This window comes from Malurus melanocephalus, unplaced genomic scaffold (genome assembly GCF_030028575.1).
Source record: "Malurus melanocephalus ecotype Western Australia unplaced genomic scaffold, MMel_1.1 scaffold_12, whole genome shotgun sequence".
Taxonomy (NCBI): domain Eukaryota; kingdom Metazoa; phylum Chordata; class Aves; order Passeriformes; family Maluridae; genus Malurus; species Malurus melanocephalus.
In genome coordinates, this window is record NW_026623244.1 from 2,723,762 (window position 1) to 2,750,648 (window position 26,887).

A 26,887-nucleotide genomic window follows, 5' to 3' on the forward strand; every position below is an offset into this window, starting at 1 on the left:
AAACTAATGCACCAGAACTCCCTGAGGCACAAACTATCCCAGCATCCTTGGACAAGCGATCCAATTACTCAGGGACARCACTTGCAGCTTCCTGTCAATCAGCCACAGCACTAGAAAACAAGACTGTTGCACCAATGCTGCAGTCCCCTCTCAGGGGAGCAAAGGAAGCAATAAAAACTCTGTCAACATCACCAGTCAACATGCTCCAGCTCCTCTGCTCTGCTCTGATCAGGAGGGAGCACCCTGCTCACTGCTGTAACAATTACCTGGCTGGATGCTCCTCCATCCTCCCTGCTTGCTGCCACAGACACTGCCGAGTTCCTCCTCCCAGCCACCCCAGCTCTGTGGCAAAAAGCAGCTGGCAACTGGCAGGCTCCCCATCACCAGCACTCTACAGCTGTTCCCTCTTTTCCCCATGACTCACTCTCGAGGGTACATCCATGAAAGCAGGCTGTTTTCCTAATGAGAATCAACAGTTTGCCAGAGGGCTGGAGCACATGCTGGCATACCCCATTGCTCCCAGGATCAGTCAAGCAGGCTRCCTCACTTCCAACCCTTTGCTTTCCTTATATAGCCCCCAACCCTGGACTCACTGTTCCCACCTAAATGGAGACAACTGTGTGAAATTGCAAGCTYAATGGAAATACTGATTGCTGATACCAGAGCAATGCTGCTGGATGGCAATCCAGCAAGCAATAGGCAAGAACATATATTTTCCAACCTCAGCTAAAGCTCAGATGAACAATATTGTTTTTTCTTGAACATAAAAAAAATAAAAGGCACACACCCACAAGCTTCATCCCTTTGTACAGGAAAGGGTGGTATTGAGCTCAATTCTGTTTTGTCTGACAGTGTAGGTTCACACTGTTTAATAGTAGTCTTGGGAGTTAAGGTTGCACATTTTTGCCCGGGGTTTTGAGACAGAAAAGGCGGAGAATCTGGAGAAAGTGCAGAAATAYTGTGTGGGAACAGGAAAGACAACAAGGTAAGGAATCCAAAAGTGCCACTGCTCAAAAACAAAAAGGAGGCAGGGATAAATCACTGTATTCTGAACGCTGCAGCCCCTCCGTGCAGAGAAAGAAACAGCTGTGAACAAGTGATTGTAACACTTGTATCATCAATGGGACCATTTCCCAGAAGAAATTATCACACTATCTTCACGAGGTCACTATGATGTGCAAAGGGGTTTACASTCAAATTCTCCAGTATTTGCTAGCTTTAAAATGTGATTTACAGGACAGAGCAACATATGTGGATAAGACCTGCCAAGCTGCGGCAGGATGACCAAAAGGTTGCCAGACTTCAGTCCATGCAAATGACTGAATTCCCTTTGTGCTCATCTGAGCAAGGCTCTGTTGAAGAATTCCCATCCTGATCTCACCAGGTGATCAATAACAGCCACGAATCTCGTATAATTCTTTTCCTGTCCATTGACTATCAGGGTCAAACTCTTTATCATCAGTATTAAAATATGTTAATATAAAGTAAAGGTAAACCAGAATTARGTAAAAGCATATGCTTCCTAAAAATGACCCATGCAGAGAATTTAGGACATCCTCTTTCACAAGAAAACTGTTGAGTTTCTGCATTTCTTACATTTTTCATCTTCTTAAAGAGTTGAATAACGGGTCATTTCACCAAACAGCTGCATGCTCTCATGAAAATATCGTGGCTCTGGTTGAAGGAGGTAACAAGGAAAGGTGAACATAAAATTGTCCCATCAGTTGAGAATGACAGCTGAATATTACAAGCAGACATTTGCAGTCTTCCTTCTGACCTTCTTATCTTTCTGCCTTTAAGCAAGCTTTGTAAGATGGGACTGGGGTAACACAGAGTGCTGCCAGGACTACGAATTAAATAAATCAATGAATATCAACCCACAACACACACCACAGCTATAAACAAAAATTATTTTATAAAACCATCTTTTAATTTCAATCCTTTCCTGAATTCCCTGAAATAGATCACAGTATTAACAGTTACATTCCTGAACCCAGCTTGTGCCAACAGAGTACCTCATATCCCAAGCATCAGCATTCCTATGAGTAAAGAAAACAGGATCCCCTAAGGGCTGCAACTCCCAGCATGTGTTCCATGGCACATAACAGTTACTGTTATGTTACTAAGCCTTTAGTTTGTGTGAGAAACTAAGCCATCTGCTAAATGGCCAAGCAGTTCTGTGGTCTTCCAAACTCTCACGGCATCTAATGACCAGAACCKTTGCCAGTGAACTAGACTGTCTGGTACACCGGTGTATAAATCCTGCCTCCACAAGAGCTGCAAGATGATAAGCTTCCCTCRCCAGGTAGCTGCTGCAGAATGTGACAGTGACAGCAGGATTAGAGATGAAGGGAAGACACAACATCACCTGACTTTCAGTCTGTTCAGCAACRTAAATCAGAGGGCTGAAGCAGACCTGATCAACGGTTGTAGAACCAGAAATGACACAGATAACAAATACACTCACTAATCAACGTTTCAGTCACAGAAATAATAAAGCAAAGTGATTAAACAATATYATTTTAAATATGCACTGCATAAAGGCAGTGTTACATATACACTGAAAGTCGGGGGAGATTCTCCCCCATAAAAAATTGTTTCTGCATTCTAAAATCTGCCACAGAGTAACCTTTCACATCTTTAGTATTCACCCAGAAAGATTTTGAATGCAATACTACCCTTGCTATAAATACAGAACCTGACAAAAAGATCTGAAGAGTGTACAAACAGGGGGGGGGGAAAGTGTATTTTGCTTAGTAGCATTGTAAAAGTCTGTATGATAAGCCTAAAATTAACAAGGAGAAAAATTAAATGCTTGATTGTGCTACATTTGAAGCACTTCTATTGTAACAGCGCATTCTTCATCTACCAAATTATCTAAGCTACAAGATAAGRAACTACAGCCTTATGTTAAAATAATTTGGAAACTCATCTTCAATACTTACTAATGGCAATATTCACTTTTAATCCTACTTTGCATTCAATTGCCTCAATAAATAGCTATTTCACCATTATTACTATTATATTTCAGATTTTTTTAGGCTCTACTCTTGCTATTAAAAGTGTGTATTAGCATTGCTTTTCTGTTTCTTTAAACATAGCTTTTGCTTAAAGCAAACCATAGCAACTGCAAAGAAGTTACCTGCACCCCCYAAGCTCAGAGAGAATTGCTCAAGCATTGCTAATTTTGAGGTGGGAGGAGTTGAAGAAACGAGGTCTTTTTATATCAAAAGCTTAAATGACTCATGAAAACTCTTCTGGCATAGCTTACACACACTTGACAACAACAACAACATATATAGCACTGTCCATCACTTGAGTGCTGTACAAACTAGCCCAAGAACATTGGGCATAACAAGCTGTTTCTGAGAACAGGGAACTGGCTGTTCCCGAGTTTCCTAACTGCCTCTATGAAGTACCTTACACTTGACATTGAATTAATCAGTGTTTAAAATGTGTAAGATACCTGGCACAACAGTCCAGGAGATTGCCAGTTGCTCAAGAAGTCTGCAAGCTGAAAGATCAATGGAGTCATATCCAYTTAAAAGTTTCTAACCTTGGCCAAATTTCCAGGCCAGTCACCAGCAACGGTGCATTGTCAGTGGTGAAAAACCTGAAGGTTTTCTATGGAAGTCAAAGGGAAGAGATGCACACAACCCACAGATGGAACTGAATGAACAGACTAACRAAAAGAGCTATTAAAAARGATCCAAGATCAACAGACATCTCTRGATCTSAATGTCTGGTCTACCTACCAGTAACTGCGCATTTGCCAATCACTTTCATAGGTTAATCAAATTACAACTGCTTTCACTTGCCAGCCCTCTTTTTAAGATGTTCCAGAATTTAGCTCCACTAGTGATCTGATGTTTATTTTCACAGTGCTTTTAGCTAGAGCCAGCTTCTACACACTACTTTTGCCRCCCACAGATTTTCCTTTCTGTCAATCCTGTTTCCATCTTTCAAATAACTGCATCTTTCTCTGTGAGCTAAACATTCTTGGTCATCTGGTCAGCACAGCTAGAGATTTATACTGCTTTGAGTGCCATGGTCCTGGTGCCTTGACTTAATATGAAAAAAATTATTCTAATAGAGAAGCTAAGGCTGGATCATATCCAAAGACTCTGTAACAATATTGCTCTTCTTTAAGCTCAGATGTTGCAAAAGGAAGCTCAACAGAAATAAGATCATATGGAAACAATGTGCCAAACAGTGGCATATCCAAAAAAGAATAAAGTATTACAGCATAAACAGCCTGATTATGTGTCCTTAGAAATGCCAAAGCACCTGGCCCCACTAATTTTCTCTGCCATCACTGCAATTTAAAATCAAAAAAAGTAAATGCAGAAACTTTCTCCAAGTGCTGCTGGCCGTCCATACTGAAGACAAAGCATCCACAAAGGAAGGGCATCGATCCGTCAGATGACACACAAGTGGCTTTCCTTAATTAGAGATTAGCTAACATTAGAATTGGCAAGTGAACAGAARGCTCCATACACTGCTACTGCTTCCACCTACAACCTTTATCTCGGTTCCTCCACACCCTATACGGACTACYTACCCCACAGTATTCTCTTTGTCTTCTTCTCCCACTCAATTTTCTGCCTGAAAAAGCTCTCCTCCTTTTATCTGCCAGGTAGAACTCTCCCCCTTTCTTTCAATACTTCCTTACACAAATTYCCTTCAGCTTCTTTGTTCCACTCAGCTCTGTTGGGGGGCTTCCATTGCTATTATCCCCGCTGCACCACAGGGGCCTTGCTTCAGTCATCATATAGTCTGTCATTCCAGAAGACAAGTGTGGGCTTGAAGACCTTCTGTAAAGCACACCTGATGGGACAGCCTGGTATCTCAGACCTTATAGTTAATAGCTGCTCCCTTTTAGCTGCTCATCCAGCAGTGATAACTAATTCTTCGATCCAAAATAAAAGCCTGATTGGTAATATGAAGGACAGAAATTAATTCAGAAGTCTTGCGCTCTGGTTTGGATTTGTCTGCCACATAGATCAAGACCACATAAAGAGCCATTCTTTCACACCAAAGGCAGCAGCATTCTGGTTTATCAAAGAGCAACCTTGACAGGGTAAGAGTTAATTATGAAATAGATCTCAAGACAGGGCTAGCAATTAGCATTTATTCTGCATCAGTATAGCATTCTAGAAGCACACCTGGAGCAGCCAGGACCCGCCCTTTTACAGGTGTATGTACCATTCCACTCATGGCTTTCCAGCCTGTATAAACCACTTAGCAGCTACRGAAGAATCTCTCTATTCATCTCAACATCCTTTTAMATAAAACAATTTTGAAATATTCTACGGTAGTTTACTCCCACGAGAGAATCTCCTTAAATACACAGAAACCTATAGTAAGCATGGAGCTCTTCAGCTACATCAGGTGTGCAGACATTCCAGGTCCTTCACAGAAACCTGACCAAYCCAAGTGTTTTTATGTTACTGTTTTGCTTTCAAAGCATGTGCAGTACTTAACACTTCCCGTTTCCAAAGCTCTGTACAAACACCAGCTAATCAGAGGCAGCTAACAAGAATATCCCAAGATGCTAAATCTTGGTGTGTATTGCGGATTTTTATTTTTTCTCTTTCCCAAAATAGGSAWMKTTMAKKMMTKAAMKWTSCCTAAGAATGTGCTCCCTGAACTGTGGAACAATACCTTCAAGCAAAAGGTACTATATTTGAAATTTCCATTTTGCCAGTGTGTAGAAAAGTCCCAGGCCAGTCTGGCCAAAGAGAAATGGCTCTGATTCACTGTAACTGCTGAGAAGATACCACACACATTGTCAGATGCAATTTCCATTCACACWAGACAACCACATTGTACACACTCATCTCCTGAACTGGCACTACACTGCARCCATGCCTCTAGGGGCTCTGTTCTGAGAAAAACAACTGAAAAGGAACTGCTAATCCTTTAATTAGTGGCACCCGCCTCACCTTCTGCAGGAATAATTTAGGAAGTCTGAATGGGCCACATGTCACACAAGGTGAAAATTTAATAACTGAAAATGACTCAGGCTGTCGGTTCTTTTCCCTGTACCTACATCTCCGCTGGACAAAGCTACTGAGGGAAGTACTCAGTGTCAATTGAGAACAGCTTCACAAACCACTCATCACTGCCCCTTTTAAAAGCCACCCTCTCTCAAATTTCTGACAGGAATTGCATTACACCAGGCAAGTCGCTGATCCYAGGTCTCAAGTACAGCTCCAGGAATACACAATTAGGGCCAATGTTCCCTTGAATTTTCATAAAGCTCTTGTTTAAGCCACAACAGCAAGGGGATTAACTGTACTTTCCTGGCTGAGCTACTTCACTGCTTGCTAGATAAGAACTGAAGCACATAGATATCCACCAAAGATGCTGGTTAGGTCTCATCATCCGTTCTGCTGCTCCCTTCCTCAGACCTCCCACACAATGATTGCATCATACAAGAGTCCTACAAAGCTGTCCACCAGATTATGTCAAACCCCATAMTACTTATTTATCTATCTCAGGATGCATGTGGCACGAACTGGACTATCTACCATCAACTCAAAGGTCAGAGTTAAAAACCTCTCTTCCCTCACACTGACATTTTGAGGCTGCTCTCTTCAGGAGCTGCACACACTATTTGTGTGCATGTCTTACAGTAAAAGGAAAAGCAAGGTCCATCTCCCTTTACCCAAGAGCCTACCTCCTTTCTACTCACAAATATCTAAAAGATAAATGCTATTCCATAACACATGACTCCATCTTCTACAATCAGGTAAAGAGGGACTCAGGTAATGGAGCRGAAAAACAAAGACATTTGGATACCATGGTGACCATGGACAGACAAGAAAGTAAATTARCTACCATTATGATAATGAACTGGCTTTCCAAAGGAGGAGATTTGCATGTAGCCACTAAGAAGCAACATAAAGATGCTTTAACAGAACTACTGCTTGCTTTTCAACCCTGTAGCAATGGAACAAACAGCCACAGCCACCAAACAACCACCATTCTGCGTTTTTCCTGCTTGAGTGTGTCTGCAGAGGCCAAGTACCTGACCAGAGCTCCCTCCAAGTGTAATGAAGCCTCACTCTGCATTTCTTCTGGTAGCACAGCAGCTTGTGCACAATCTGAATGCACCGTCTGGAAAAGAGAGGGCAAAGGATTAAGAACATCACATTTTCCAGCAATTCTACATCAAACCTGGAAATGCCTTCAAAATCAGCAGCAGGGAAACAGACAAAGTCACAGACTGTCATAGGAGGATGGGAGTTGTGGCTTTGGCCTCCTAAATGGAACAAACACCCATAAAAAATACAATCTGACAAAATGAAAGAAAGTGGTCTGTATGCTAATTTAAGCTCAACAGGATTGGACTGACCACAAATGCATGTTTGCTGTTTCATAAATACTTTTCACTTTCTGCTACACTTATCCAAGGGCCTCATAAGCTCTACAATATGAGTTTTTTAACTTGCAGGCTCCATATATATAAGATACTGCAAGTTACTGTAAAATCTGAGCACAATAGGACTTCTCAGTTTCCCTGAGAATGGTGAGGCAAAAGGAAATGAGTCAAAAAAAACTATAGYATTTTTAGTTTGACTGAGGTGTGTGGTTTAATTATATTCAAAAAAAGATATTTCTATCAAATTTTCCAGTCTTCTTAAAAAAATAATTTAAGTATGAGCTTTGGAATGATCATGCCCTACACATACAAGCTCTGGAATCCCCCAACATACAGCTAGTGCATTTGTCAAGTCTCCAAATCCTGTCTCTATAGCATCTACTGTTCATACAAACTCATGGGTGYACAAACATTCTTCACAAATAACCTCCACAGTAAAAATACAGTACCATGAGTAAATTCTCTAACATTATCATTAAGGACAAGACAAAAAATATATACAAATTTGAGTTTGTTGGGCCAAGCTATTTTCAGCTATTGACATGTAGAAATAATAGAAGGAAGGAAAGGATTTTTCCTACAAAAATGAAAAAAACCTATTTCTCAAAAACATATTATCTCATTAAAACCCCCATCTTTCTGAAAAGACACTGATGAAAGACACTGCACATCAGATAAACAAGGAGAAATCAAATCCTAAAAATTTGCATGGAATTTATTCAAAATGAGGTAGAAAGTTCAAGATAAGGCTTTAAAAATAAGGCTGTAGGAAAAAATACGCAGAAGGTATACATTATTCTTTTCAGACCCGTAGATAATCCCAAAAATACCACAATGAGGCAGGAACTGAAACTAACTTGGAATAAAGGTAAAACTATTTATAATCACTGAGCATGACATTAAATGCTGTATTTCAAATTAGATTCTCATAAATCTAACCAAGAAAAGGAAGCAAACCAGCTAGATAGACAGCTGTCTTCAKATCAGGGGGAGAAACCTTCTATTTCTGATGTAATTGGTACTGGATAATGCCCAGCACCTTTTCACCTCTGTATCTGCTTGGCTGTAAGTCAAATTATGAAGTTATCCATCCTGGTGGGGTGTCTCTGTTTTTCATTTTGTGCTCAGGATTCRTAACACACATAACGGACAAAAAGCACCCTTAGTCTAAGCACATGGATTTCCTTTTTAAATATTAATATGCCCAGCCTTGAGCAGCTTCATATTGTCACCTTTTAAATGTACTGCAGAGAAATGACACCACTTGTGCATTCAGAACACCCAGTTTGTCTGTAATATCTGTGTCTGCTATGGGATGGTTTCAGACAGGAGCACAGCGAAAGAACTGCACAAACATGCCAAAATGAATGGATACAAATGTCCACTGATGGTTGCTGCTGCTCATTATTTTTAGTGTTATGGGGTTTCTAGTTGTTTCTGAGTCCAAGCATTTCACACCTTCCTAGTGAAATGCCAGAGCATTACACCCATCTACAAATAGTTCTGCAATTGTCATTAAAAAAAAAAAAAAAAAAAAATCACAAACTCACTTGAACTGTACAACCTTTGAAAAGGCACTGTAATTGCAAGGTTATTTGGGCAAAATCAGAACATGTTGAAAAGTTATCTTAAGGGAAAACATCCTATGTGTCTTCATCTTTTCTACAGAATATAGTGCTGTTCACGCCTTGGGGAAATTCAGCACTGTACAAACAGTCAAAGCAAAGCCAACAAACTGTCTAAATCCTACTTCTGCCCTCCAGGCTAAAGCAGTACAAAGCATTGGAGGGGCCCCTGCGGGACACATGGAGTGCTCCTGAGTAACTCTGTCCTCTTGTCTCCTTTTGCCCATCACTAAGTTTTACCCCTTGCTGCCTTGCAGGCTATTTCAGGCTTAAACCTCCCTCCCTCCCCACACTGCCTTCCAGGCCTCATGCCAGTCATCCTCGCTTTTTCAAAACTGTCTTTTCTGTTTCTAGACCAAGATTCATCTTCTGGGAAGTGGGGATTKTTGTAATGACTATGTTATGAAACTTCTTTTAGACTGAAAAGCTTTTTGTGTTAGATCAAGTAGATTAGGAAAACAGTCTGAAATTGAATTGCTTTCAATTTTCTGGTGCACAGAGGATTTTTGAAGTAGAAAAAGTTACTGGAAGAGTTCATGAAAAGCCATCCTGKTCCCCACCAGCCACAAAGTGTTATTTCAGCTGGAAGATTGCTCTATGAGCAGGATTCCACCTGAATTCAAACTTCAAAAGAAATCACAATGAGTTACCCCACAGATACTTACACATACAGATCCATAGGAAATTCTTTCATCATGTGTGTTACAATGAATTCCACCATCAAATCTGACAGAAAAGAAAATGATAAAGTAACTATAGAGCTGGCTACTGTTAACTCCAAGTAGATTACAAGGAAGTCAAACTGTCCCACCTACCTATCTCTACCAGACAATAGTCCTGCTTAGATGAAAGCAATTTCACTTTTTTGTTTGTTTGTTCTAAACAGCATTAGACATTTGCTAGAATTAGAAAAGAAAGTACTGGAAACTGAGGKTACATACTGTAATTTGCTTTGAGGCACTGCTTCCCTATATGCTTTCCCCCACTATTAGTCAAATAGAGACTATACCATGAATTCTGATGTTTAGAATTGCTCTCATATTTCAAGCCGTCACTAATGGAAAATTCCATTAAGAAGCATATTTTAGAAAATTGTTCTTGCCAGAAACAATGCAGAACCTAGACACTACTTAAAGAGACATTGCAAATAACACCTATTTTTCCTAAAACAAATTCTGAAACAATTAAAATTAGTCTGATCTCAACATAGACTAAGCTTTGGCTTAAGACTAATTCTGGGGGGGAAAAAAAGGAGAATATGTCTAACATTTAAGGGTTTGCAGTGTGAATGGAAGAAGCAAAGAGTATACAAATACAATTGAGAGAAGGCAATAAATGATAACTGAAGGGGTGGGTGGGTTGTCCAACCCAACTTCAGCATGAAATGTTTGTCTCATGCCAGTGGGAATAATTGTGAGCTGTAACCTCCTAGGGCAGTAACAGCCCAGCAGCGTGACTCAAGAGTGACTAAAAACAGTGTAGGTGAAGAGTGCATGAGATCTGATAAGTCTAGAAAGATTCTTCATGCAGCTACTGTGTCTTAGTTTGAAAACACATTTGAAAATGCTGAAGCCCAAGACTGCTTCATCCATCAGGCTGAAGAGCCATTCAGGGAGCCAGGCTCCATCCATTTCTGAACCCATACATGCTTTTGGCCTCCCCAGTAATGAGAGTCACAACTTAATCATGTGCTGCATGAAAAGCTTTCAACTACGCCTCCATATCCACAGGCAAAACCAATTCTAACTACTGACCTTTCTGCTGGCTTTTTGCTCAGAAAAGGCTCAATGCCCAGCAAACACGTTCACAAATACGTRTACTTTCCACAGGTTTGCCATCATCGTATCATCTACAAAGTACTTGTTGCTGTTACCACACTCACCTAAACAATGAATTTATTAATCAACTGCCCTCCCTGAACCCAGGTCAAATAGGCCAAGCAACTTCTGCAAAACTTTCTGTAAATGTATATAGGATTTTGTGCTACAGAACTGCAATCTTGGATTTGTCTGCGAGGCAGCCATGTATGGATATGAGCACGGATTGCTGGAAACATCTTTAGYATGTAAATGTCCTTCTTTTAAGTCCATCCACCGCTCTATTTAATCCTCAGATCTCGTATTTCCATGGCACAAGAGATGCTTCAGGAGCCACAAGCACACACRYRCTCTGACAACACTCACCAAGCACCGCACACACCAGCGGGCGRCAGGGCAGGTTCTTGTCTGCTGCTTTCTTCCGATGTCTCATTGGCTKCAAAAACACAAAGATGAAAAGAAGTCAGCAGAAGCCTGAAGTGACAGCCTGTGTATTACTGCCTTTTCCAAGCAAATAGTACCATCAGCACAGGCCTCCCTTTGTCTTTTTCTCCAACTGCCATCTTACATATATGAATCCTACAAGCCATGACGGGCAAAATTGTGCCTGCATTCCAGCATGCTGGTAAGTGGGGGATTGTTTCTTACTGTGTAACTGGAGGGCACTGTTACACTGAGGSAAGGGACCACAAGACAAAAACACATCACACACCGATTCTTCCCCCTTGGTTAACATACTGATTTGTTTCTGACCCAGAAGTCTGACTGGCCTTCTTAACAGTGTGTGCAGTAGTCAATGGCTTTGGTGTTCATTTTAACAGACCAGAAAGGCTACCTGAATAGCAAAYTTGTTAAGGGGTAGTGACTAGCATTCTTGGAGTATGGACTCCAAAAAATAAGWTGTTTGTTTCTTTCTTGAACAGTGACTCTTTCAAGTGCCGCTTTGCTGTCAGATGAGGTGGAACTTGCCAGTACCACAAAGACAGAATGCATCAAGTTAGGATAACCATTCAAGCTATTTGTACCTACATAGAGCTTCATGAGCCAGGTAAGAACAATTCCTCCACAGATACTTATAGGAAAAAGTTCTGGAAAAAAACCACTTTCCTTGCTGAAGGTGACTCACTCCACCCAGGATGAAGCATAAGCCATGTAAGAGCACTCAGTGTAACTCCAGCTGGCTATTATACATCACATGAGGGCTAATGCTTGCTAAAGATTAGGGCAATTCTCTCTACCACTGATTTCCTCAGAGACCTTGTAATACCACAGCTTCTTCCCAGCTACACAGGCCTCTGAACTCACTGACAGGGAAAGCAGCTCTTTGTTCTTTGAAGAARGGAGACATTCTGAGAGTAATTTCAAAATCATTCCCCAACTACTGCATTTCTGACAGTATATCTAGGTTAGATATCCGTAACACAGTTTTCAACATATAATTTTCATACATACTCAAATCCTCTGTATTTGAATCCTAAAGAGAAAATCTGGAGGAAAAGACTCACCATTCTGTGTAGGTTTACACGAAAATTCATGTTGTCATCATGAAGAAAAGCATTAGCATATTGATCCTATTGAAAAGGGCAAGATAAGGGAGAAGATATGAAAAGACCAATACCATACAGCTGCCTTTCAGATCACATGTGTTTCAGTGTAAAACTCCCAAGAAAAAGTTAAAAAAACATCTGTCCATTTCCTCTTGTGCCACCCATGGTTCCAGTCACACAAGAGTAAACGCCTCCCAGTCCCAATTCGGCCCTGCTTGCCAACAAAACAAGCAGCAGTTCAGTCTTTAACTGTCCCCCTTTGCTTATTCAGACTCTGGACTGCACACACCATGGTGTCACAAGTTTAACAAGTGCTCCAGGTGYACAGTGTATGAGGTGGTTCTCAGCACACCAGTTCCTGTGACCGTGTGAATAAAGTTTAAATTGGCATTTTGATGCCAGAAGCTACTGCAGAACTAGCAGATAGGTTTATGAGCTGTGCCACCCCTCAGGCAATTCTAATTCCAAGACCATCTCTAAATTAAAGAGGCTTTTCCAGATAATGCACAGCCAGAACAGGTAATAAATATAGCTTCCCATTAATACCAGAACCAAAGAAAGCCCTTGTTATGTAGAAACAGAATTTTTTATCTTGTGTTATCTATGCATCCACCTGAAGAACAAGTGCCAAAACCATTTAATTAGAAAAATTTGAAATGTAGATGATTAGTTTTCAGACTGCACCCTGAAGAAACATTATTACAGAATCYGTACACTGGCTATCAACCTCAATGCTTTTTATTCTATAATAATGAAAGGCCTTTACTTGCAAGCAAGCAAAATGTAAATGCCATGCAAACACAACCACCATTCAGGACATCAGTCAGCCATTAGYACACACTCCCCATGAGACAGGGCCACATTCAGCCAGGATTGCTGACACAGCTCTGTGATGCTGCTTTTTCATCCCACTACCACATTTGCTACTTTTCTTGCTTGCAGGGACCTACAAACACATGACTTACTTTTGGACTTGCATCCTTCTTTGGCAGAAGGGATATGGCACAGCCCACGTTTACCATGAACAGCACAGAGCTGAAAGCCATTAGCACATTAGTCATCTAAAAGCCACACCAAAAGGTCACTTAACAGCTAAGAAAAAAGGCTTAGGTTCACTCTCTTCATTGCCAGGAGCTAGCTAACTCAAATATGATGATCCCATTTTCAAGTTTCAAGTCAACTTTAACACTACTGCATCAAGTATATTAATGAGCATTAAGTGTCTGAGGACCTCAGCACTCAGTTCCACTGTGGATATTCAGCTCCTCTCCTCAGGAGGCAGAGGGATAGAGCCCTGTAACACACCATCTGCTGAGCAGCTTCACACGAGAAACCTACCTCTGCTATGCATGTCAGGATAATGAGGCACAGCTTGCCACTGTGCAGCCGGTGCTCATCTGCAAAGGAGAAAAAACAAGTCCTCCATGAGCCACACAAACCTAGCAAGGCTGAAGAGCAAGACAGCTGTYGGAACAAAAGAAAAGCCCAGCCTGGAGTTTCTTCACAGTCCTACTCCCTCCATGATAGCTTAGTCTACTYTTATTAAGCACTCACCCTACAGCCTGGCCACTAAATCCCACCCACTTGTCACCAGACTGCACCAAGAGCAAAGGCTCAGATTTGAACTTCTAACAGCAGTGTAACTATCCACTGGGCTTCTGTCTCATTCAGTTTTACTTCCACAGATATTCTAAAACCTGTCTTTCTGCCTCAGCAGAGACACACTGTTCCCTCTCTTAGACAAGGTGGAAAGCAAAACATCACCTYTGCTGTAGGTTACGAAACAAGCAGCAAAGCTTTCACAGAGACACAGCACTGTGTAGCAGAATGACTGCTGACATTATGCTCTAAGTTCCAAGTTTTAACTCCAATACTGAGAGACACGACCTACTTTGCTCTGCACAAAACCATGARAGGGAGTCTGCAAAGACTTGGCATTTTAAGCCAAGAGTTTCCCCCTGATCATGTTCCACAACTTCTTATTCATCTCAGAACTTCAAACAGCTTTTGTACTGAATGACAGCTGGAGCAAAATAGAGAGGGACTAAGGCAGAAACACACAATTTTTATTTTGATTATTTAAAACACCTCTTAATTTTAACCTTGAATATAAAAAACCCCAAGATACATATAGTCAAGGAATAACGTAGGATAGAACAAACCTCTGGTTCAACCCTTGCTCAAAGCAGGGTCAGGTAAGATCAGGCTGTAGAAGGCACTTTTTAAAGTCTTTGTTCTAAAAAACTATGCACTTGGACCACACACCCCCAAACCCACAAAAACAAACCAACAAAAACCAACAATATACTGGCAACTAAATTCTGAGGAAGCTTCAAATTGCACATTGCTGAGATTTCCAACACTCCTCCAAAGCACAGGWCTACTAAACATGCCATCCCCGACATCTGCCTTAGAGYCAAACTCRAAGGAGAGGGAAATCTAAAACATTCAGACCCACTTCCATATAAATCAGAAGACAGCATCAGAATTCCTTCTTCACAGGTGACTTYTATGAACACTTTGTTAGCTGGTGTKTATATGGTAATTATAAAATAGATAGAAWGGGCTTAGCTAGCTGTTCTGTCTAGTTTGACACCTCWCTTGTTTTCTTTTCTATGCTGCTTAGGGACAGATATTTACTAACAAGATGTGCCCTGAAGTGTGCTGATTTCATCTTGCAGCACCAAGAGAGATGAAGAAGAATTTTGGAATGTGAGAACTAAAAGTCTCTCCTATCTCCTTACCTCAGCTAAAATGTTTAAGTTTTGTACTCTGGCAAACAGGAGAAATGGCCTAGAATAGCACTTATACACAAGAGTCTTGTTATTTTCTTACTGTAAGGCCTCACTGTATATTTCTGTAGGTGCTGCTGCCACCTCTCTCTCTGGGGATGCTGTAAAGGCTCCTGTTTCACACCACAAACTGCCTTACGCCAATGCATTGTGAACATCAGACCATTTTTGGGAGCTATGGGGCAGCTATGCAAGCAGTTACTTGCAAACGCATTTCATGCCTTCACAGCATCCTTCATTAAAGGACTAAAGCAGACCACTTTCTACAGGGAGGTGTATCAGTATGAACCCTATTTCACAGAGGGGAGAAAAAGACACAGAGGTTTTATTTCTCCCAAGGCAGCTGCCTCTGACTGACACAAGAGAGGATAACAAGAGAAGGATCTAGCAAACACAGTCTATTAAATTATGCTCTCTGGGACAGGACCGAAACAACTGTCTAGACCTGGATGTGGAACAAACCAGCTTCCCCTCTAACTGTTCCCACTGTCTCAARACACATGGAGTAAATTCGAATTATTCATTCTTCTTGCTAAATTGGTGTCACAGAGAATCATAGAATCATTTAGGTTAGAAAAGACTTTTAAGATCATGGAGTACAGTCATTAATCCAGCACTGCCAATCCAACAGTCAACCATGTTCCTAATGGCCACATCTATGTGTCTTTTAAATACCCTCAGGGATTGTGACTCAAGCACTTCCCTGCGCAGTAAAAAAAATAAATTAGGCAGTGCTCCATCTATAATCAAAATACAAGGACAGGAATGTACCCTCTACAATTAGTAAGTATTGGTTTGGAAGGCACACTTTTAAAAATGATCAATCAGTGCAGCTCATTGCCACAAACTACAATGGTGGGAAAGAGATTAGGTCTATCAGCTGCACAAATTTCAAGCCTTATACAAGCTAGAACCAAAGAAAGAAAGAAGGAAATATCAACTCCTGTMTCATAATAAACTCATCTCTTGCTGGCTTATTTAGTAAGGAATCCCCTCTATCAGAGTTCACTCCATCTGAAACTAATCCAGTGTGGCAGTTTCCAAGGCCCTGTGCAGATTTTCCACATTACAGTGACTAATAAGTGCAGAAGTTAAATTGAAAAACATAGAATTGTTCCATCAGAGACTTGGATCAGCAAGACAGACCCTGAGAAAAGCAAATGAGAATGATTAGAGAGCTGGTAAGCCCTCCCCATGTGTGCAATCTATTAAAATGACTGAGCCAAGATTGATGTGGTTTAGTTCAAAAGACAAAAAAAGACGAAACATGAAAGCAGACTTCAAATATGTAAGGGATGACACAAGAAAAAAGAAACAATCCATTTTCAATATCTATCTTGGAGAAGATAACTAGTAATTAATTTAAATCACAGCAAAGAATTTAGGAAGCACACAAAGCTTTCTCACAATAAGGATAGTTAAACGCTGGAATGGACAGCCTGAAAATGATGCTCCAGTATCACAGTGTCTTCATCCAACCTAGCAGCAACACCTCTGAGAAAAGATACAGGTAAACCTGATTCTGCCTTGGTTCTGAGGAGTCACAGTTTAACCCCACACAGGAACTAAGTACCAGGCAGCTGCTCACTCTCAATGCTTCTCCTCTTCCTACAGTGGGGAGAAGAACTGGGAAGAAAAGGTAAATCACTCGTGTTGAGAGCAGAATAATTTAATAATTGAAACCTCATCATCATAATTATGATAATCATAATAATCATCAGCAGAGCAAGAGAGGATAACAGAACCAAAGAGAAACAAGWGATGCACAACACAATTCACAATACAATTGCTCGCTGCCTGCTGCCCACCCCATCCCCAAACAGCAGTCAGCCTCTCCTGGRTAACTCCCACAGTTTATTATACACTGGTCATGACATTCTGTGATGTGGAATATCCCTTTGGCCARTTCAGGTCACCTATCAGGCCATGCTCCCTCCTTGCTTTTTGAGCACGGGACACTGACAAGTCCTTGACTAGGGTTAGCACTACCTAGCCMGAGACAAAATATCAATGTGTTATGAACACAACTCTGATACTGAATCCAAAACCAAAGCACCATTATTAAGAAGAAAATTAGCACTGTCTGAGACAAAATCAGGCAGGGCTGCACTAGATATTTTCATGAAGTTCCTTTTGGTCCTAACTTCAGTTATTACTTTTTCTTCAACTAGCTTGCTTACTGAACAAAAGCATGACAGCCAAATACAATTTCACTGGAAGCTAGTAGGTAAGAGGAAATTGCCTGCTCTCTTATTCAATGCTAAGCATTCATGAMGTTCCATAATTGACTATGTATCTATCATAGCTCTGCAGATATCTTCCTATTCCTGTTGTCATATCTAAGTTAACAGCTGAAGTCAGTAATGGGCTGAATTACGGTGCAAAGATCACTTGTTATGTTCACACTTTGGTCTTGCCCATATAACCACTGGGCAAAACAGCACCCTTGGGTACCCTGAGCAGGAGATTAAGCAATACTTCAACTCTAGCAAGCTGAAATTAACCCCCACAGAACAAGAGGAGAAACAAAAAGCACAACACAAAAAGATACTTTCTCAAGCAAATTACAGCCAGTGCATTCTAAGTTACTGCTGTCCTATTTATAATTACAGTTTAACCATTGAGCTAAAGGACAAAGGAAGTATTTCCTTCTAATGCTGAGCTTTGCCCCCTGTGTCAGTAGTTAAGTGCTCTTAAAAATACAGTTCTCTGGTCTCAGACTTCCCCTCTCTGACAGATGTGAATCAGATATGCTCACACCTGCATACAGACAGGCTTGGTTWTTAGGTATTATCATTTATTATTACATTCTTTCTGTACCTGACATCTCTCCTGCCAGCATCAGGTCTCTCTGAGTTTCTTAAGTCTTACCTCACAATAAAAAATCACTTAWTTTTTTCAAAAGGTGAAATATTCAGTCTTTTAAAGGGACTCCATTCACTTTATTTCTGTAGTCACTAGGCATGTTCTTGGCCCTCCTGACTTCAGAAGCACTGCTTGCTGCATCCACAGAATTCACCTACCTTTTGTGTCCTGCATCACAATGGAGCTGTACTTCAAGAAGGTTATCAGCAGGTTGCTAGTTTGCACATCAGCATCCAAGGGCAGCTCTGCAGAGCTTATAACTGGAACAAAGTAGATAAGACTCATTTATCCTACACCAAAACAAGAAATAAATATACAGAGAACTAAGACACAGACTCACAGATTTGGACTAGGATCAGCCTACTTTCAGGGGCACCTGACCTCCTCCTCCATAACCACACAAATTTTGTTATGAAGACTGGTACCACCCCTTCAGAGACCATTTCTCCTGCTCTAATCACAGGCTATGATATCCTGCAAAGTGATATCCTCCTCTGCCCTGCCTCCGCTCCTCCTCCCAGGGAGATGAGCCCACTCTTTTTGCATCCATCCACATCCCCAGCCTAGGGAGCGCCAGAGATTTGTGTTAATATCCAATTAATTCTTACAAGCAACACACATAACATTCAGACCATTCTCAATTTGGAAGGAGATGTGCCCAGCAAAGGCACGTCTGTTTCAGCAGTTTTGAAATTTCAGTTCCCAAAGGTTCACGTCAATTCCATTCTTCTTTCCCAACAACAGTCTGTCTTGCAGAAGCAACACACAAGACATAATGTAACAATTATTGCATGACCAAAGTGATAGAAAAGGAAGGCAGAAAGGGCAGCTTTATAAAAATCCAGAGGCAAAATCAGTCACAGCTTGTGCTAGATACATTCACAACTCAGCATGGAGCAGAAAATGTACTTTCCATACCCACAGCAGTTCATTGGCATTTCTCTAGGACACCAGCTGTACTTCTGACACCTTAACAGTGGACATCATCTGCCTTAGACTTTACAAGMAGCTATCTCATTTCCTCAGCTAATTGCACAATGTGCCTCCTCGCTCATTCCCCGTGCACTATCTGAAGCACTGAGTTTATGAGCTGTCAAGTCTCTATCATGAGACTGAGCCACATTTTTTCTGATGACTGAGCCTGAGCTGTCCTAAAAGGCCATTCTCTGCTCTTCTATCTGGAAAGCTTTACAAGAAATATTGAAAGGGAGGAGAAAGTTAAGTGGGAAAAATGCATCATGCATTTAACCTGCAGATCCGGCCAGATAAGTCTGATATCATTTAAGATAAATTAGCTCAGACAAAATTCCAAAACTGATGGAGCTAGTCTAGGAAGACTTCAGMAAAACATTTAAAACAGTTATGCATTAAAAAAAAATCAAAAATGAAGGAAATAGGTGGGAACCCATAAAGAAATTTAATGTACATAAAAGATCTGGCAAACAAGAAACAATTGGAGAAATTACTAGTCTGAGAAAAAATTATTCTTGAATTCTGTAGGCACCAWTTTAGAAAATAATTCTCTTTTCTCTGTGTGAGCTAGATATAAGAAACGCTTGCTAATAAACCTTCTACGGGAAGTCAGGAGTATCAGACTGCACACAAAGAATGGCATAAAAAAAGAGACATAATAAACACAAGATGAAATTAAACAATGCAAACCATAGGGTCAGGAATTCAAGGATTTACTTCCACGGCAAGCTGAGAGCTCATCAGCTGCAAACAATATACCATGATACACCATCAGATCACAAGCTACCAACATGAAGGGCTCAAGAGTGCATTTCTACAATATATACCCAGAAATGCATTTCCAGCAGAGACAGGAACACTCTAATGCCCTGCATAAGGTGGTGGGGTGGCCTTGTCTCAAACACTGCATAATTATGCAGACACTATGCTCGAAGAGGRTGAACCTAAATTTGAACAAGTTTAGAGAAAGGCTAGCATGTTGATCAGAAGAACAGAGTACCTTTCTTGTGAGACAGCAAAACACACAGGTAAGTAAATCAATATGTGAGAAAGAGCCATCTTTGTTTCAAGGGAGGGTTAACAGCATGATAAATGGGTATGAATTGACAAGAAATGCAGGTTGCAAAGCTGATTATTTCTAACCAAGCTACAAGATGCTGGAAGTAGCCCCCAACAGGAATTACTGGGAAATATATTTAACAGATTTAGTCAAGAGCTTRAAAAATTCAATGGATTCTACGATGACATGCCTGCAAGCACAGGGCACTAGGCTCAAGAGYCAAGGGGATCCTTTTCATCTCTGTATAACTGTCCTGACATGACAGTAACATGACTGTTTTGGCTGCCTAGGGGGCCAAACTCATTGGTTTTGATATTCAGGAGGTCATAGGTGGCTTGGATTACAATTGACAGAAGTCTCTCTCTTGTCAAGGTATAAAAATAGCCTAAGAGAGGGCTCTCTGCACTGGAAACAGATCTGCAGACCACTRTCCATCCATCTATTCATCTATCCACCCTCATGAATGCTCAAGGCTTTTCTCACTGTTGAGTAAAGAAAAATGTATTTATCATCAGACTGGACCTAGCAAGAAGTGAGGAACTACCTCCAATTGTTGAATGGTGAGGTTGGGGGCTCTGAAGTAATTTGATCCTGTACACAATTGTATTTTGGTTCTGAGAAAAGTCTGCTTTAACATAAAACACCTTTCAAAATTCAAGGCTTCTATCTCATAACCCTGTAATGAGGCAAGTGAGGCTTCAACTGGGGCAAGAGCAGGCACAGAAGGATGAAGGAGACAAGGCAACAGTAAAATGCAGGATTCTTTAAACTGAGCACTGAGAGGCCCAGAGCAGAGAAGAGGTTCTTCTGGAGCTCAGATYATACAATCACCTTGAATACAAAACTGAAGCCCTTGGAAAAAACAGATCAAATAGATCAATGTAACTTCCCTGTTCAAATCACATGGAAAAAAAAATCACTATGGAGATTTTAGGTTCTAAAGGTTGCACATCCCCAAGTATGAGCTGGTTTAGTCCATTCAGTCTTGAAGCCCTGGGGCTCCTGACACATTTCTAATGTGCCAGGACTGTTGGCAAAGGCTGTGCAATGAGACTGGAGGCTTTTTCACTCCCAATATTATGAATAGCTCAAAGATTTAGCTAAAAGTCTGAAAAATGTATTTATATCCCCAGTGGATCCTTCTTGAGCTGTTACAATGAACGTAGTGAATGAATATTTAACAACAGTAAGCAAACTGACATTTAGATAACTATGGTGACAGGCATACTTGATTTACATATTATGGATAAACAGTTCCTAGCAAAAGCCATATTTCAGGAAAAAAAAATGAAGAAATCACTGAAGAACACATCACTGCTTATCCTGGTTCATGATACAGACCTTTTTTTAACACATATTTAGAAACTTTACAAGGTCTTAATTCATACCATAGGTTAACAGCCAGAGAAATTTCAAACCAGAWTATGAACCCATTTTTTATCTCAGATAGCATAAAAGAAAAGCACCTGAAACGCACAGATGGATTACTACATGTTACTGTAACTTGAAAACAGTTCAACTACACATTTTCTCATGCAGGAAAAAGAAAGGTATCTTTTCATTCCAAAGCCATAAAGTCTCCTGCTAACCCGCAGCTATAGGCAAATTTTACAGCTGAGCTGCAAGACTTTAGTAAACAAGGAAAACTCTGACCTCTTTAAAACAGCAGTATTCAAGCACCACCAAACTAAACCAAGCCAAGAGCCACAAAAAAAAAAATCACAGAGTAAGGATCAGCAAGCTGACAGCAAATAGAAATAAAGCTTCCCAATGTAATTGCTGCACATTAAGATCAGATCCTCTTCTTAAATTTAGTACCCTTACAAGCCACAAGAAGCCTCAAACTTCACAAGATCTCTGCCTCTGCTGAAAGCAAGACAGAGGCTTTGTTTTGATTTTGTTTTGTTTTGTCTTATGGTAAATGAAAAAAAAAAMAAMCCACAGTCCAAGCAAGATGTAGATGTAGATAAGCACAAATTCTGTCAGTTGTATAATATGCTGTGGGGGTGTATACATTTGCAATGAACACATTGAACAGAAGCCCACAAAATGCCCATCCCTCCACATTTTATGTTATACACACASAGAGACTTGAGACACAGGGGACTTTTTATCTGAAGCTTTTGTTATCCATGGCAACCAGACAGAATTCATCCACGAGGAGGATCATCCCTAACTAGGGTATCAAATGACCTGAATAGCTGATATAACTGAGTAACCCAGGCTGCTTTTCCCCAGAAATATTTTCAAACTGTGCTCTATTCAAATTGACTCTGTTCCATCATTAAAGACTCTTGAGCTCAGAAGCCATTAAAGTACGTGAAAACAGCCATTTCATTTCTTCTCCTAAGCTAGGCTATATCTATCCCTACCTTAAAATATAAGGATTTTATTTTAGATCATTTCAAAGCATATTTATGTGGACACATAACATTTGATTTAGACGAAGGATCTCAGGGTAAGCAGTTCTTTACAAAGCCTATCAAAGAAAAGGCAATAAGAGGAGGAATACTTCCACACCCAGACGGAATTCAAATCCCAATTAATTCAAAGCTGAGGACAAGTGCATTAACGACAAGCTGGAATTCAATGTGATTCTCTGTAAATCTGTTCCAATGACAAATAATCCCAAGCAAAGGACCTGACACTAGAAATATTCGTAAGTGAAAGCCTACATAGAATAACTAACGGGTTGCGTGTACCTTCACACAGATTTTGGGGCAGTACTGTTTTCAGAAGGGATATCAGCATAATTTCATTTGAGCAATATACAAGGCAAAATAAAAATAAATTTGAGTCAAAGAATCTTGCTCATGTTGAGTAAGGCAAGTCACTCCAGAAGAGACCACCAAGTTACATCTGCTCTAGACAGATGTCATTAGCTGCAATCTTCAGAAAAGTTTGCTAGTTATTTTGCAGTTTTAAATTATTTTTCCCCAGGAAATCACTACATTTCTTACCATCTGAAGAAGGTGGGGTGGTTCCAAGTGGAGTGACAGGCGTCGTTGGAATTGGGCTCGTTGGTGCTGTCATCAGGCCCATTTCAGGATGGCTCTAAAACACAAAAGCACAGGTTAACTGCTTCCCCGGGCACTAGACATGCTCTTGCACAATAGACATGACTAATCAAGCCTCAAGAAACTTCAACCTCTCCTCCAAACAGCCAGGCCATGGTTCCTGACCTTGGATGTYTAACAATTCAACTGTACATCAATTTCTCTACTCCACAAAACACAAAAATACATCAGAAAGTGGTGGCTCTCCCCAGCAGACAGAAAACATGCCCTTCCCTAATGGAAAATGGGAGGTGGTTTGCAAAAGCCTACAGTGTTAATAGCTTCTAACTCCCCTTAAAACAAATGCAAGGATGTGCATTTGAAGTCTTCCTCCAAGATCCTTTCACTTCTCTAAGAGCAAATTCTCCTCGCTCCTGCCCCCCACCAGTTCATATTCGAAGATGATGGCAATTTATTACTTTCCTGTCTCACTGTAAAGCCCAGGCACTGCAGGAAAATAGTGCATAACATAAATAATACTATCAATATTGATCCTCTCAGCTTCCATCAGCCAGTTGCTCTCCCCATTTCATCTTTGCTAATAGTTCCCAGCCTAATTACTGCTTTGACTTCACTCTTTGCAAGATTCCGGACCTATCCACACTGGTGAGAGCGTAGGCAATCTGCCATGCTATTTTTGAGTCTGGCTGCCAAGCMAAGTGTCCATTTCATAGGGCAAGTTTTACATAAATGTATCATCTGCCTTAAGATATCATCGCAATTTCAAAATAAAAGAAAGATGGAGAATTGCTGATTTGATGTTAGTTCCGCAGGATTTTTCAGAATTGGCTATCTCTGCACGACCTTTGAATATCTCATTTTATGAGCAACTATAAATGCATTTATTTTATGGGAAGCACCGACACATACTGTAACTCAAAGGTAATTTACATCACTACAGCTACCAACTTAAACTTTAAAAATACAATTTTTCACAAGAAGTCTTACATAAGCCAGATTTGCTTCCATAGGTTTTTGGTTCTCACCTTTTTTCTCAAGAACAGTAACTGGCAGATGAGAGACAAGAGTGCCACCCAGCAGCAAACCCAAGCATCCACAGCTGGTGAGCAGAGGTATCCACACCACTGAATCCCTGCTCTTTCCATGTGCCACACAGCAGCAGGGAGCCAGCCATTCATGCAGGGCCAAGCAATGGACACCAGCTTAGGCAAGAGCGTTCATCAGCTTTTATGAGGTTTTTTCAACATGACATGACCTGCCTCGCCCTCACTTAAAATGAAGGATTACAGACAATCCACCCAAGAACATCAGTTCTCCAACCCACTGATCAGTGGCTGATTCAGGTACCACTTTCACAAATAACTAGCCTATCCTTCTATTTTTAATAGCTTTTACTCTAGCCTATCTTTTCCTGCTCTGCTCTTTTCCTTGCCAAATGCTTCTCTTCCCTCAAGAATATCTTGACCACGGAAAGGCCTGAGCTGGTACTGACACAAACTGAAAGAACAGAATCTCTCAAAAGTGGTAGGAATGAATAACCTGGGAAAAGACAAGCAGGGAAATTCAGCAAATTAACCATCCATGAAACAGAAGCTTTCTTCAGAGGCTGTCAATCTGCTTATCAGATCTCCTCCATCACCACTACTGTCAGGAGTCCCCAAAGTCTCCTCTGTCATGCCAAGTGTCTAGCCTGTGATATATGGCTGCGCTCTGAGGACCTGAAATAACTGGGGAAAGGTGTTAACTGGTTTGCTGATGTTGTTTTTCTCACAGATTACAGGCAGTGCCTACAAACCAAAATTAAAAGCCTGAACCTGAAGGCTTCCCTAAACACGAGGCTACCCTTTCATCACGATCACTGGATCAGACAGGCTCATTATCTGCCTCCCAGCAGCAACCACCTCTGCAAACTCACACAGCATTTAAAAAATCATCCAGGGAACTGTGATCAGAGCAGCCCACCACCTCTCAGAAGGCTGTTTATCYACCATAAATAGCCCAAGGACAAGTGCTATGCTCCAGCAACTAGTTCCCATGCCAAAGGGGCTGGGCTATCCGAGAAAGTCTGAACACAAAATAGTATTCAAAMCAACAGTTGTCACATGTCAATTAATCCCAAGGTAAAGAATACCCAAACAGACAACAATATGCAGTCCATGCACACCCAMAGAGGACAATTCATCCAATTTTGGAGCTGAATCAGCCTCCTTCTCTCAACCCTAATTTAACAAAACTGTGACTTGCTCTGAGAGCCTGCAGCAACCTTATCCCTACCAGTTCACTCACTCCATCTTCCTCCTAAGTGCAGTATCAACTGGGCACAGAAGGCACTCCATGAAGCCCTTTCCATTCAGTGGTAAAAATGAATCATTCCAACATGAACTGTGACCTCAAAACTCTACTCATTTTCTGTCAAGGCAAGAAGTAGATCATAAAATACTTCCCAGGCCCTGGCCTGCTTCTGATCTTTCATGCTGATCCAATGACAAGTATGCAGGGACTAAAAAAAAAGAAAACATCTTTTCACCGATTCCATTTCTGGCTCTCTAATTTCAAAGACATCCTCTACAAAGAAATGGGGAAACATCCCACTGAAACTCACTTGTGCCAGAACTGTGATGAAATTCCGRTTTAAGTGAACAGCTTCATAGAGGGCTAGAAGGATTGCTTCATTGGTTCTGTGGGAAGGATACAGACAAAGGCACAGTTAGTGATCAGAATACCAGGAGCCAAGTTTTTCAGAAGCATGGCCTATCTGAAAAAGAATATTATTTTTTTCCACTATAAAAAAACTCTGCCCCTGCAATCCAGCTGTTCATCTGATTATCATGAGTACTAATAATAGTACTAGTAGTAGCAATCCATAAAAAGAGTTATTTTTAGAGCTCAACTACAGACTTTGTTCTCTTTCTGCTGAAGGTGTCCCTAGTTTAAATGGAAAACACTGTTTGAGAAAGTCCTTCATTTAATAGAAGAGGGTCCTAAAGACACTAAAATCTCTTGTATTTATCACTTGTCCCCTTTTGGTGGTGTAGGCACGAACCATCTCTTCCCACATGCCACCTCTGAGACACCTATTATACATTATAAATGCCTCATAAAAATCACTGGAGTTTTTTTAATAGACTTCATTACAAGCAATTCAGCTGTGGCTCCTCCTGCTGAACCCTTCTCACGGAAGGGTGAACCCACAGTTTGCAGGGGTGTGGCACCATTTCAGTGACAGGAGAACCTGCTCCTCTAGGTTGCTTTGTGACATTAGAAGAGCTCCATGACAGAGCAGATCACACCAACCAGTTCCTTGTCTAAATAACATCTGTGCACTTACTGGACAGAAATCTTCTCATCAGCATCTGCTATGAACATGCTGCCCACCTATGGAAAGAGAGAGCATTGCACAGTGGGAATTTGGGAAAAGTAAGACAACACACGGATACAAACACTTTATTTTGCCATATTGACACTGACCAATGCTTCACTGGTTAAATCATAAAAAAGGGGGAAAAAAATACTGTATCTTGGATCCCAGCCTGGATTAGTCTGCCATTCTGTAAGAGGACAATGGAGATCATTTCCTATCTGCTTGTACCAGAATGGCCACAGTTTTACTCAGGTCACTCCTGACAGAGAGTTGTCAACACTGAACTATCTTCACTTACAGGAAAATCTTCTTTCAGTTAGATCTCAGAATACAATTAAATCTCAGACTCAAGCAAAGCCAAATTGAACAAGGAGAACTGTGGATGCTCTSTACAAGGAAGAAATTCACAACTGTCTTTGTAGGGTACCCCTCCAAAAATGCAGA

The 26,887-nt window shown here is 40.9% G+C and overlaps 1 protein-coding gene across 1 annotated transcript in view; it reads right to left on the reverse strand.

Moving 5' to 3' along the window:
• The window catches only part of ARMH3 (armadillo like helical domain containing 3), a 121,246-nt gene that overhangs the window by 76,491 nt on the left and 17,868 nt on the right, over nucleotides 1-26,887 (reverse strand). The window contains exons 12-20 of the mRNA XM_057380288.1: nucleotides 26,411-26,457; nucleotides 25,685-25,760; nucleotides 23,026-23,119; nucleotides 18,192-18,293; nucleotides 13,715-13,773; nucleotides 12,335-12,400; nucleotides 11,196-11,265; nucleotides 9,678-9,738; nucleotides 7,034-7,122 (exon numbers count right to left, since the gene is read on the reverse strand). Coding sequence (XP_057236271.1) covers nucleotides 7,034-7,122; nucleotides 9,678-9,738; nucleotides 11,196-11,265; nucleotides 12,335-12,400; nucleotides 13,715-13,773; nucleotides 18,192-18,293; nucleotides 23,026-23,119; nucleotides 25,685-25,760; nucleotides 26,411-26,457 — 664 coding nt within the window. The remainder of the gene's footprint in view (nucleotides 1-7,033; nucleotides 7,123-9,677; nucleotides 9,739-11,195; nucleotides 11,266-12,334; nucleotides 12,401-13,714; nucleotides 13,774-18,191; nucleotides 18,294-23,025; nucleotides 23,120-25,684; nucleotides 25,761-26,410; nucleotides 26,458-26,887) is intronic.